The sequence below is a fragment of the Diabrotica virgifera genome, chromosome 6, assembly GCF_917563875.1.
Source record: "Diabrotica virgifera virgifera chromosome 6, PGI_DIABVI_V3a".
NCBI classification, from domain to species: Eukaryota; Metazoa; Arthropoda; class Insecta; order Coleoptera; family Chrysomelidae; genus Diabrotica; species Diabrotica virgifera.
In genome coordinates this window covers 168666251-168680790 of record NC_065448.1, presented here as the reverse complement: position 1 = coordinate 168680790, position 14540 = coordinate 168666251, and the positions used below count along the sequence as shown (strand labels likewise).

Here is a 14540-nt window from a genome sequence, read left to right as displayed (position 1 = left end):
GCGGTTCACCGTGAAAAATGTTCCATACAAAAAGTTCTACATTGAATTTTAAACAAAGAAGGTCCTATGGATAATCCTTCTTACGGAGGTAGTATATAGTATAATTGGTCCAAAAAAGCGCCTAACCTCGTTATCCAAAATAAAAGTTTTCCTCCAACACCAAATTGTTCTGTATTGTCCACATCTGTTTCAGTAAAAAGTTACATTTTCACCGTCGGGTGAGGGGGGGAAGCTTCAAATTAGTAGTTTTTTACGTTTTTCGTCAAAATTTCTAAACCTAAGCGATTTAGCTTGAACAATATTCTATACAAAAATGTTCTACATTAAATTTGAAACGAAAATTTTACCGTTGGAAAGATATTCATGCGACATTGTCCATAGAAAGTTCAAATTGGGTTTCTCCGTAAACCAGAGATTTATATGGCCTAGGCCTGTAGAAGCCTCTTGGTGAGGTTGACGTTTCTTCAAAGTCTTATAAGTAACGTACCACCGGCCTATTAAAAAAATTAGTTTCTTCTGTAATAATATTATAATTTGTCCAAGTAATATAAAAAATATTGAAAACCTCTACATTACACCCTCCATAACTTCGGAACCGTTGATTTTAGATCAATTATGCATAGGACATTTTTCGTTTCAAATTTACTTTAGAACATTTCTGTATAGTTTTGTTCACGCTGAACCGCTTAGGTTTAGAAATATTGACGAAAAACTTTAAAAAATTACTAATTTACCGACTTTTCCCCTCCCGTCACCCCCAAACCTGACGCTCAAAATTTTGAATTTTTTACTGAACAATATGTGGACCATATAGAACAATATGGGGTTGGACGAAAACTTTAATTTGGGATGACGGGGTTAGGCCTTTTTTGGACCAATTATACTATATGTATTACCTCTGTAACTTTGGAACCGTTCGTTTTAGAAGGATTATGCATAGGACCTTTTTTGTTTAAAATTTAATGTAGAATATTTTTATACAAAACATTGTTCACGCTAAACCGCATAGTTTTAGAAATATTGACGAAAAAGTTAAAAAAAACTCCTAATTTACCGACTTCTCCCCTCCTCCCACCAAAACCCGACGCTCAAAATGGTGCAACTTTTACTGAACAATATGTGGACAATATGTGGACAATATAGAACAATTTGGTGTTGAAGGATAACTTTCACTTTGCATGTCTGGGTTATGCCTTTCTTTGGAACAACTTTATCATACTACAAGGCCAATATGAATAAAATAGTAAAGGCACAAAGAGCGATGGATCAATGTTCGGGGATTATAGACAAAAAAACAAACAAATGGATTAGAAGCAAAACCAAAGTAAAAAGGCAGGAGAACATGCTGCCAAATCAAAATGGAGCTTCGCAGGACACAATGCCCGACTGAAGGATAAAAGATGGAATCACGAAATACAACATTGAAGACCATGGTTAGGAAGGTGAAGCAGCGGAAGGTTACAAATGAGATGGCCTGATGAGATTAAGAAGGTTGGAGAATAGGCTGGTTCGAAAAAAAACTTTTTTTTATTTCATATCGCTATAGTGCACAAAAGTTGCCATTGGTATAGACGTGAAAAAAGCACTAATTATTATTTTTTTTATTAATATGTCTTCCGGTCGTGCAATGCCATCGAAGTTAGCAAAAAATTGTGAAAAACCTTAACTTTTCATATTTTTCTTAAGCAGGCCAGATGGTTTTAATTGCGTTCCTATACCATGAATAACTACTAAAAGTATGTAAAATCAATATACATGCACTTATTATACATTTGCTTCATATCTTCCGGTCGCAACATAATACAAAATGAGTAAAATGAGTAGCTTTTGCAAAATTTCAAAGTTTGACTGTTTAGTACAATTTAATCATACGACTTTTAGGGATGCTATAGTTTAATTATATTACAATAATATATTTAAAATCCAAACATGTAAGATAAACTTTAATATTAATTTAAGTGGAATTCGGTCGCACATCTTCGTCAAAAACAGCAGACTACCGAGACGCGAGGCGAAATTGACGTATGCCAGCGAAGCGCGCGTAGCCACAAATAGAGATACATGTGGGAAGACCTCTACAACGAACTGCCATTCCGCCACCTTTTCCAACACTTAGATGGAAATACAACTTGACCAATAGGATATTCCGGACCGATTGGAAAGGCCCTACCTGATTGTGAAAGACTACCAGTTGTTGATTTTAATCCTATTGATTGTGAGATTCCAAAAGTTGACAAGCGTATTCTTAGCAAGGACCAATTGTACTTGCTTGAGATATCAGAAGTCATCAAGTCAGGACATTGTTCAGAAGTCTTTGTAGCGCGTGATCCTACGCGTAATCCCAATGTCACATTCAAGATGGCTTACTACTGCAAACCGAGTTTTGCTTTTCTACATCAGTGTGTCAAGCCCTTCTGAAAATCTGAGAGAGATTGTCACGTTCATTCTCAAATGTTATATGCCTATGTCTGTGGTTGGCCATAAAAATAAACCACAAATTTACAGATGGGCCCAGACATGTTTACAAAATCATTGAAACTACAAGGTACTTACCAGAAGAGCTTCTTCAAGTTGTTGATCCCATTTTACAACGGAATTTTTACTTTCCCATCCCGAAAAGTTACTTTTGGCTATGGTAACTGATAAAAGAAACCATATCCGAGAGCTGCTCAGCCGTATCATGAAGGCAAAGCAAGCAATATCTGAAAATGACTCTATCAGAATCTTTAAACCACCAATCCTAAACTTTGAAGCTAAAGAGTATTACGAAATTATCAAATGGAACACCAGTACACTGACTCTTCCTCCACTGTTAAGAACATTGACTAATAAAGAGCTAAAACAGTATGTGAGCAATTACTTCAAGCCTGTTATGAGTATAGGTGCTTTCCCATGCCAGACACAGGTAGTTGAAAGATGCGTTAAGCTAGTGACTGAAGCTTCAAGTAAAGTGTATGGACAGTCTGGACACAGTTCCAGAGACGGCTATATTAGAACCACATTATTGCACCGCTCAGCGATGCCAACTTTAACATTGGGCCAGGATCACGTACTACAAAGTCTTCTGAACAATGTCCTGACTTGACGACTTCTGATATCTCAAGCAAGTACAACTGGTCCATGCTAAGAATACGCTTGTCAACTTTTGGAGCCTCACAATCGATAGGATTAAAATCAACAACCGGTAGTCTTTCACAATCAGCTAGGACCATTCCAATCGGTCCGGATATCCTATTGGGCCTGTTGTATTTCCATCTAAGTGTTGAAAAAGGTAGCGGAATGGCAGTTCGTTGCAATGGTGAAGACAAACATTCCATTGTAGAGGTCTTCCTACATGTATCTCTATCTGTGGCTGCGCGCACTTTGCTGACAGTCGTCACTTTCGCCTCGCGTCTCGGTACTCTGCTGTTTTTGACGAAGCTGCGCGACCGAATTCCACTTGACTATCAAAATTTATCTTATAAACTTAGATTTTAAATATATCATTAGAATATAATTAAACTATAGCATCTCTATAAGTCGTATGATTAAAATGTACTAAGCAGTCAAACTTTGAAATTTTGCAAAAACTACTAATTTTACTCATTTTGTATTATGTTGCGCGACCGGAAGATATGAAACAAATGTATAATAAGTGCATATACATATATTGATTTTACATACTTTTAGTAGTTAATTCATGGTATAGGAACGCAATTAAAACCATCTGGTTTGCTTAAGAAAAATATGAAAAATTAAGGTTTTTCACAATTTTTTGCCAACTTCGATGGCATTGCGCGACCGGAAGACAAATTAATAAAAAAATAATAATTAGTGCTTTTTTCACGTCTATACAAATGGCAACTTTTGTGCACTATTATAGCGATCTTAAATAAAAAAAAAGTTTTTTTCGAACCACCCTATTGGAGAACATACTAGAAGCCAGTGGCGCAAAATAGAAAACACTGGATTGAATTGGGGGAGGCCTATGTACAAAAGTGGATTACTTAAGGCTGAATAAGAAGTAGAGAAAGACTTATTCAAGTCGTTTGGCCCATTTCTGAGGCTAAGTTCGGAAAAGCGACACCTGGTTTCATAGCTCGGTAACTTTTTTCGCACTTTTAATTATATTGGCCAATCATATTGGTCCTGGTTGCTGGATAATTGTCAAGGCCGTAGACCAAAAAAAATTATAAGAAGACAAAGTAAGATTTACGTTATGTTATTAAAAGGTAAACAATTGTATGTAGTAAATAAAATTAATTATTAAAATGCAGTACTGCAAGCAAAATACAATTAATTAAATATACTTTTATATAGTAATTGCATATATCAATATTGTGAGCAAGTGAGCAACATATAATTTTTCTTCTTCAATGACAGTAGGTATGAAATATACTTCAATTTGACAATTTCAATTGACAATATGAATTATTTAAGAAAGTTGCAAGATTTCTCCGCTATTCGCGCACGATCGTTTCTCGTATCCCCTCCAAGTACTTGCACACGGCGAATACTTAGATTTTTTTAAAATGGCTCGGATTATCAGGGAGCTTGACACTCCTGTCATAGCTATTTGAAACCACTCTCTAAAGTCCGAATAGTTATGATAATTGCCGACCTCCGCCGAGGGATTTTTTTAATAAAAAATCTCTAATAAAAATATTTTAGTTAAGATTAACAAAAATTATCGTAGTAGGTATAGTCCGTCCGCTATAATTTTTCCCATGCGGTACGATTCATTTTCAATCAAATTAAGTCAAAACAGAAAGTGAAACGTACGCCGATGTGTGTAGTATATAGTATACAAGTATACAAAATGTATATACACATCGACGTTCGTTTCAATTTATGTTTTGACTTAATTTGATTGAAAATGAACCGTACCGCATGGGAAAAGTTATAGAGGACGGACTATATATCCTACAAATCTGAATAAAGATGAATTATGTCCCGAAGTAGACCTTTTATTACATCAACTTAAAAAAAATGGTTAGAATCTATATTTATTGAAAATGAAAAGGGTTTTATACATTTGTTTTAATTATTCCGATATTTGTGTGCAGTATAAAGATTCACCGCCTCATGTATAATTTAGTAACTAACATTTACTAAGATCATCGAAAATTGTGAATGAATATGGAACAAATCGTTTATTAAAGCCAGTATCATAAAGTATAGTAGCCGCCATAGCCGAGAGGCTATGCTAAATTTTTAATTTCAAATTTAACTAAGCCACCACTGTGCTTGGGAGGGCACATAATAAAGCCGTCGGTGCCATTTATTGGAGGTGTACACAAAGATATCATCATCATCAATGGCGTTACAACTCCTCATAAGTCTTTTCCGCGTATACTATTGCCTTCCATGTTTGTCGGTCTTGTGCCACTATTTACCATTGTCTCACTCCCATTTTCTCCAGATCTCTGACTGCATCGTTCCACCATTTTCTAGGCCGTCCTACACACCTTCTCACATCTGCCCTTTCCCAAAACACATTGTTTATAAGGCGATTGTCGTTACTGCCTATCACATGCCCTGTCCATCTGAGTCTATGAGCCTTTATATATCTGACTAGATTTTCCTTTCCGAAGAGAGACTCCAACTCGATATTGTATCTGCTCCTCCATTCATTTGTCACGCTGTCTCTGCAAGGGCCATATATCATTCGAAGAATTTTACGTTTCCATACCAGCAATTTATTTACTTCCTTTTTTGTTAGCGTCCATGCTTCGCTTCCATACGCGACTGTTGGTCGTATTATGGTCTTATATATCTGGATTTTCGCACCTCGTGAGAGAAGTTTTGACTTCATTAGATGTGGCATTGCAAAAAAAGATCTGTGTCCTTTCATTATTCGTGTTTCGTCTACACTAAGATATACACTAATCCAATTGGCTTCAGTACAACCAGTCATACCAACAAACGGACAGTTCCAATCAGTGTACTGAACTGAAACGGAACTCAACCCAGTTTTCAGCGGGTTGAGCTGAAGCATGCGGCAGTTATGCGACGGAGTGAGTCGGAACTGTGCTAGGGCAAAGGTACTCTGGGTTTAAGAGGGCTCGGTCGCCAGTTTGTAATGGGTAGTTCTTTCAGGACAACAGACTCAGTAAAACAGGATATATTAAGGATATTTATATACAGACTAAAATTAAAATAATATTCTGTCTTCGCTCTGTTCCGAAAAAGCCTCCTTGGCGGACCCGTTTCAGTTCAGTACACTGTTTGGAACTGATTTCATTGTCCTCAATTCTCTTCTTAAATACACTCACGGTAGCCATTACTCCTTGGTTCCATCGGAGAGGTGGCCATTAGTGGGAGCGCGTTGGTATCAATGCGCGTACCGTTCTCTTTTGACGAGCTGTTGAATGCCGGGCGGAAGGATATCGTTACATGTATCAGATGTGTTTTTAATAATTTGGTTACTAAAATAATTAATGTGGCATTGGTCCCTTCAAAATACTGGGTTCATATGCTACTTTTAAGCAGCCAGCGGTAAAAGGGACCTATCATTAACGACTTACATCTGTTTTTTGCAGTTTATGTTGACGAGATTGTCGATGCCGTTTGACAGCACAAATCAACAAAAAATACGTGTAAGTCCAAGTGTGGACGGCCTTCACTTATACTAATCTCCTATTGCATTGTGCTTTCTTTCCATAATCGAAAATGTTATGTGTTGCCATTAGGTTACGAACATTCATCATAACCGGTTCATCTTCGTCGATTCTTTATCATTTTGTCATCTTCAGCAGAAGTAGAAGACTTTTAAACTAATAAACTAAAGAATTTTCATAAAGCATGAATTAATTTAAATGTCTATGTAATAACAGAACTATCTAGTCTTCGATCCACTTGTATATTTGATGTCACTGTATATGTTTTATTATTTACTCGTTATGTCAATAAGTACTTTAGTTTTATAAAAATGTCAAATTTTTTTACTTGGACAGGTAATACATTACATAGGGTAGTGACTGAATAGAGTTTTTAGGTTAAGTTCAGAATGAAGTCACTAAATGACACTAGGGTATAGGTATAGTCTTTTAGCCAACTAGAGAGGCCAATACCTCTAATTATGTATCGATAATGTTTTTCACATTTTACTTTACAAGACTCTACATGTACATATTGTTAACGATAATGCTTTTATCCGTTTAGCCAGGACGAATTATGTGAATTGCTCGGATCTGACATTTCAGAGTGTATCACTTAATTTATAGTTGATACAATAATTTCATCTCTTACTAAGAATAACGCAGAATCGTTATAACGATTTCTTGGAATTTAGTGCCTACATTTTTTTTCTATACTCGTAGACAGGCTTGCCACTATGTAAAATACTCTTACATACCGAAACCATCATCTTTTCAAATTTAATGTTTTGTTATGAGTCTTATAAGGTTACAGTTAGGCATAGGTTACCAGTGGCGGCTGGTCAGAGGAGGCAAGGGAGGCTTAGCCTCCCCATAAATTTTTTACACACGCTACACTGTTTTGTTTACTTTGCTATTTTGCTTCGCGTTATAGAAATATCGCAAAAAATTATTTGAACAAGTTGTTCCAAATAATATTCTAACCCCACATATCAAATTTCAGCACAAAATTCGCACTTTTAGTTTTTTCATTATTTGTAGTCGGGATCCTAAAATCGCAGAGGAGGCTGTGCTGACCGGAAAATCTCACTTGCTAATGCTCCGCGTAGCCCAGCAGCGTTTAAGGATGGTTTAAGGAGACCCGGTCTCCTTAGAGCTGCAGATCGCTTAACGCACACGCTGCCCGGAGATCGGGCAAGTGAGATTTTTCGGCCAGCAGCCTCCTCTGCTGATTTTAGGATCCTGACTACAAATAATGAAAAAACTAAAAGTGCGAATTTTGTGATGAAATTTGGTATGTGGGATTAGAATAATATTTGGAACAACTTGTTTAAATAACTTTTTCCGATATCTGTAATGCAAAGCAAAATATCGGTAATTTACCGTGTTTTTGCATTCGCAGAGTAAGCCGCTGTTAGAATTAAAAAAAATCAGTTGAGTATCTTAAACAATGTAAACCTTCAACCTGTATGGACTGCAAAACTTCAAATCTGTATTTATTTTGATATGCATATCTACTTACAGAGATAGAATTGCAGAATTGCGTTAATTCGCTTCATGTATTTTACACAGTAACCGTCACGCTACTAGACACACAGGTACATTGAGTTAATAGAGTCCTGGACCCTTCACTTGTTGCATTGTTTACTTTTATGTACAGTGACGTCTAGAACGTCAAAAAATGTATAGAAACCAATATAAACAGAAAGTTGACAGATTGCTGTATTGAAGTTTATAGTTGTCATGGTATTAAAGTTGTAAAAGTTTTACAGTATTGTAATATTTTTGGTGTTTGAATAAAGTTTTTTGTTAAAGCATTGTAACAATCGTATTAATTAACGTATTTTTGTATAGAAAAACAATTATTTTGAATAGTTTCATTACAGTCACATGACATGACAGATTTAAAAGTCACAGGTGAAAACGGGTCGGATTAGCCCAAGCCTAGAAATTAGGTACCCGTGTGTCTACTAGCGCGGCGCTTAATGTTTAATGCAGCAAGCATTTATGAAAGACAACAAAGTGTTACTCTTAATGGTACAGTTATAGATAATATTAGATACGCGGATGAGACTGAACTGGCCAAAACACTGGAATACTTGCCAAAACTGTTAAACTGTCTGCTACTTTTAGCTTGTGTAACTTGACGCCTTACTTCATTTTCCGTATTGATTGAGCTGGAGCTGGAGCTGTATCTATCACCAGATACATAAAATTCATTTAATTAATCAATTATTATTCAAACGAATAGAGGTCAAATGGTAAACATTGCAAAATGTGCTCCATAAAAAAATGTTTTTATTATAAAAAAAGATGATATGGTTTGTAACATTTGCATAAGAAATTATTGCTATGATAGTTATGCTAGGAAATCTGATCAAATGGAAGAAAATATAGTAAAATGTAGTCAATGTGCAACAAGTGAGGTCAAGTCAGCAGAAATTGAAATTTCATTGTTGAAACCAAATGAAATCACTTGGGGAGGGCTTTCTTAATAGGCAAATCTGATTCTCTCATGTTGGAAAACCAAAATGCACTACAAGAACTGCTAGATATGAATTAAAAAAATATTTAGCTAAAAATCCAAAAGTAACCTAGCTAGGGAAGATATGTGCATTAAAAATTAAAAAATATTCCTGTAGATTTCATCCTCTATCATATGGCTCTACATCCCAATTCGAGCCCTAGCCTCCCTCAACAAACCTCTCCATCCTCCCACTGAAGACGCTGTAGGTGGATATTTCATAATTGTATCTGATTCGCCACCTATTGTTCTCATTTCTAGGTCTTAGTATTTGCCTCAATGCTTTTCTTTTAAAAATGTCCACGCGGTTTACAGATTTTTGAGTTAATCAGCCCTACTCTGTAACTTTTAACAAATGAAATAGAAATGAACACGTGGAATCATAATTACCCGAAATCGGAATGTTGGATATATTTAACCTAGGCCAAAAGTTTTTTTTTTGAAAGTTCGTGTAAAAATACCAGCTTTTGATATACCAAAGTAGATGTACTCTACTGTCAATATTAACAAAACTATTCAAATTATTTTTAAGCCAAAAATGACTCTACTTTAGTAAAAATTGTTCGAAATGATAAAAATGACGTTTTATTGATTTTTTTAAACACTTTGACAATATATAACAGAATAACTGTATCATTATATTTTTCTGAATAATCTGATCCCTCTTTGGGATAAACAAATTGAATAAAATTTAAACTAATTGACGAATCGTCTTGAAATTTTTTGGGCATGATATGTACTGGTTGTCTCAACTTTTCATGCAATATGAAACTCTTAAATTCATTTTCGCAAAAGTTATAGCAAATTTTTTATTTTCATAATTTTAGTCTTATCTTGCAATTAGCGAAGCAACAAATGATCGGACCAAAATTAAAAAACTGACATTTTAAACCTTTGCTCACCTACTAACAGATGAATACTCCGAATAAGATATTTAGTAACCCTATATTTGCCTGTAGCTATTTAAACGAAAAAACTGCCATTTTTGACCCTTATTTGTTAATAACTAAAATTCTCGTCCGAGCTGTGACGGGCATTTTTGTATGTATAATGTATTGTCCTTTTCATGAGCATTTTTCAGTGCGTAACAAATGATAGGAAAAAGGGTAAGTCCGTGATAATACACATTTGTGACATTTATTCTAACATGACATTTTAGTTAAATCTGACAGTTGTCACATTTTATTTTCAATTTGGAATAGAAACAAATCAAATGTGTTTCTTGCATTTATAAAATGGTATTTTCTTTGATTTGTATAGTCTTATAAATTATACAGATTATATTTGTAATATTATTATCTAATTAAAAAAAATTATTTTTTTTTATTATGGCGCCATCTATCGACAACTAGAATAACTAGAATAAATGTTGTAAATGTCTGTAATCACGGACTTGCCTTTTTTCTGTCACATACAATTTAATGCGTTAGAAAGAAATCGAAAAACTGTGACGCACTGAAAGATGATCATGAGAAAAAGAATACTAGGTATATAGTACCCAAAAACCTCATTTGCAACCTGACTGCTCAAGTGTCCCGACAAAAACTTTATTTCTCTGGACTATATATCACTGCCAATTGGACTGATTTATTGATAGGTTTGTTGTTTCTACCTTCTGACGATTTTCTAACTAATAAGTACACATTCCAATACTAAAGTAAAAAGTATTGGTGTCAATCCGTCTGTTTTAATCACTGTATGTTCCCAGGCTGTGCTTAGTGCGCATGCTTGCTCAACCGTGAACAGTGGTCGATGGTTGATCTTATCTAAAACCTGCGTGTATTCTCCGATGATCTTCTCTTCTCTGTTTTTTTTTTGTTTTGAACAAATTATTATGTTGTCTATGATTAAAAGTATACTGGTAAATATTTTATATCCACAACACGGCAATGAGATTCCTCTATAGTTTTGACGGCGGAATTTGTCGCACTTTTTATGGATTGGGTAGATAATACTTTTATTCCAGAAAATTCACGAAGCCCAATATAAAAATGATAATCTTAAGTAGGTTCTAATAGAAATTGCTAATAATATTTTAGCATCATACGGATAATTGACGAAACAAACGCGAAAAAAGAAGCTTTTTCTGGATTGTTTTAGCCTGAAACGGTTGGCTTCGTGTTCGAGGCTAAAATCCAGAAAAAGCTTCTAGCATTGTATGTCAGTTGACCCACAAATTATTGGTAGTTTGACACTTAAACTTAAACAAACAATAGAATTAGTATTTAATTTTAAATACCAGTAGTAGCTGATGTTATTTTAAAATTTAAAATATATAATAGTTAGAAAAAGAGTATTCTATTACATAGACATTTGAAATTCCAAATTATATAAAGAAGCTTTGCGCTTGCTTGATTGGCAACTTTTTACGCGCTTTAGTTTATCAGTTCAAAAATCTTCAAGGTCCACGGCGTTCTCGAACGTTTTTGAACAAGAAAACTCTTTTTTGGTAAGCTTACTTAACTTAAATTAAAATATAATGATAAATATACAACACTTGGGTACAAAAAATATTAGGAAATACATATAAATATGTTCCAGAAATAAATTGAGGCCATGAGAGCCAGAGTGGTTTAACTGATTTTAATATTACTTTATTAAATTATTATTTACATTGATTGATTATTTACATAATCAAAGAAAATGCCTAGTGAGACAGTCAGCCAACAACCGTTGACTGATAAATATACTGTATATCCGTATTTATCAATCAACGCAACAACATAAGCTGCTTGTTCTGGACATTGAAGTAAAAAGTGAAGCTAAACCAAAATATTGGAGAGGACCACAAAAAATCAAGTGGTGGATGCTAAAAGATGAGAAAGAAGGTCTATTCAGGGAAAGAATAGTAGACAAAATATGTTGGAACATGAGAGGAAGCCCTAATACAATTTGGAGAAAAATGGCCGGTAGTATTAGAGAGAAAACTTGGGAAAACGTCAGGAAAAAAGTTTGAGGATAAAGAGACTTGGTGGTGGTCAAACGAAGTACAAGGAAAAATAAAAGAGAAGGGAAAATTATATAAAAAGTGGCAAGAAACCAAATCTGACACAGATCTTCAAAACTATATGGTGGCGAAAAAGGAAGCGAAAGTAGCAGTAGCAAAAGCCAAAGCAGAAGCGTATTCAAACCTATACGATCAACTTGATACCAGGGAAGGCGAAACGAAGATATATAAAATAGCCAAACAGAGAGCAAAGAAAGCAAAAGATTTTAGTCAGATTAGATGTATCCGAGATGAAAATAATAAAATACTAGTTCACGAAAAGGATGTCAAAAAGAGATGGAGAAAGTACTTTAACAGCTTATTAAATGAAGAATTTGACAGACAGCCTGTAGAGTCAACGGAGACAGTAGCAGCAATGCATGGTCACCAAAATAACAAACGAGGAAGTGGCTCAACCGCTTCAAAAAATAAAGAAAGGAAAAGCGGTAGGACCAGATGATATTCCTATGGAAGTATGGAGAGCATTGGGAGAGACAGGAACAAGGTCGCTAGCAGGTTTATTTAATAGAATTATGGAAGTTGAACAAATGCCAGATGAATGGAGAAGCAGTATACTAGTACCTGTCAACAAAAACAATGATAGATGTACAATAATGTACAAACTACAGGGCTATAAAACTGCTTAGCCACACCGTGAAAATATGGGAAAGAGTAATTGATAGACGGATACGTGAAGAGACCGAAATATCCGAGAATCAATTTGGCTTTATGCAGGGCAGATCAACAACAGATGCAATTTTCATTATAAGGCAGTTGATGGAAAAATTCAGGAGTAAAGAAACAAACGCTCATATGGTATTCATTGATCTTGAGAAAGCATATGATAAAGTTCCTCGAGAGATTCTGTGGAGGGCACTCAATCAGAAAGGAGTCCCTGGTGAATATGTAAAGGTTGTGAGGGATATGTATGAGGGAGTAACGACTAATGTTAGGACAGGTGTGGGAGAGACTGATAAATTTCATGTGAAAGTAGGATTGCACCAAGGCTCGGTGCTTAGTCCGTATTTATTCTCATTAGTTTTGGACCAGATAACAGCGAAACTACAGGGTAACATTCCATGGTGCTTCTGGAACAGTGGAGACAAGCTCTGGAGGAAAAAGGTTTTTTTTTGGCCGTCGGGCTCATGTGCCCATTCAGCCAGAGCAAATGTGTAACCTATTCTAACTAAACTAACTACACTATTATTCTGGAATTTAAAAGAAGAATTACGATGGGGAGAGGAACTAGGATTACTTTTCGCACCTAGAGGAAAAAGGTTTAAAACTTAGTAGGATAAAGACAGAGTATTTGCAATGTTCATTTAAAGATGGAGTTACTACAAATAAAATGATATCTTTGGATGGTGAACTGATTGTAAAAAGCAATAGTTTTAAGTACCTGGGATCGGTATTACAGAGTAATGGAGAAATAGATGGAGATGCATGCTGTATAATTAGGGCTGAGTGGATGAAGTGGAAGGAAGCGAGTGGTGTGCTGTGTGACAGGAAAATTCCAATGAAGTTGAAGGGAAAATTCTATAAAACAGCCATAAGACCGGCTATGATGTACGGAACTGAATGTTGGGCAGTGAAAAAGAAGGAGGAACAACGAATGCATGTGGCGGAAATGAGAATGCTTAGATGGATGAGTGGAGTGACAAAAAAGGATAAAATTAAAAATGAGTATATTAGGGGAAGTCTAGGTGTGGCACCAATTGATGCCAAAATGAGAGAGCATAGGTTGAGATGGTTTAGTCATGTTCAGCGTCGATACGCTAATCACCCAATACGAAGAATTGCTGAAGTGCAGATTCCTGGAAGGAGTAGGAGAGGAAGACCAAAGAAGACGTGGGGGAGACGATTAGGCAGGACATGTTGGTAAAGGGGATTAATATTGATATGACCCAAGATAGAATTGTATGGAGAAATGCAATTAGGGAAGCCGACCCCGCATAGGGATAAGGCAAAGAGAATGATGATGATAATCAAAGAAAATGATCAGAAGCTATCAATGTCCGATTGTTTTAGTAATTGTATGTTGACTAATAATGATTCTTGGTTAACATAAAACTACTAAAACAATCGGACATTGTTAGCTTCTGGTCATTTTCTTTGATTATGTAAAGTAATGTTAAAATCAGTTAGGCCAATCTGGCTCTCGTGGCCTCAATTTATGTACTTAATTCTTCTGTAATTGATTTTATGGAGGGTGGTCTATTATGTCTGTCTCTAAAGATCTGGTCTTCGTTCTCACTGTGATCTGTTTCGCTTTATTGAGATTCATCAGATTGTCAGATTGACGACAGATTCAGAGAGAGAGAGAGAGAGAGAGAGAGAGAGACATGTTTCTTAATCATACACCGTCAACAAAGCCGATACGTTATATAGCGTCATTTACTTGGGATGACATTAACTAGACATCACCAGTAAACTTGCTAATTATAGCAAATAC

General features: G+C 35.4%; 1 protein-coding gene across 5 annotated transcripts in view; it reads left to right on the top strand.

Annotated features, from left to right (window-relative positions):
- LOC114328362 (glycogen synthase kinase-3 beta) overlaps positions 1-14540 on the top strand; it is a 202857-nt gene that overhangs the window by 171162 nt on the left and 17155 nt on the right. For 3 of the 5 annotated variants that reach the window (XM_028277197.2, XM_028277198.2, XM_028277199.2), the window contains one exon: positions 6522-6578. The exons of the other annotated variants lie outside the window; for them this stretch is intronic. In XM_028277197.2, the coding sequence (XP_028132998.1) occupies positions 6522-6578 (57 nt within the window). The remainder of the gene's footprint in view (positions 1-6521; positions 6579-14540) is intronic. 5 annotated transcript variants of the gene reach the window in all.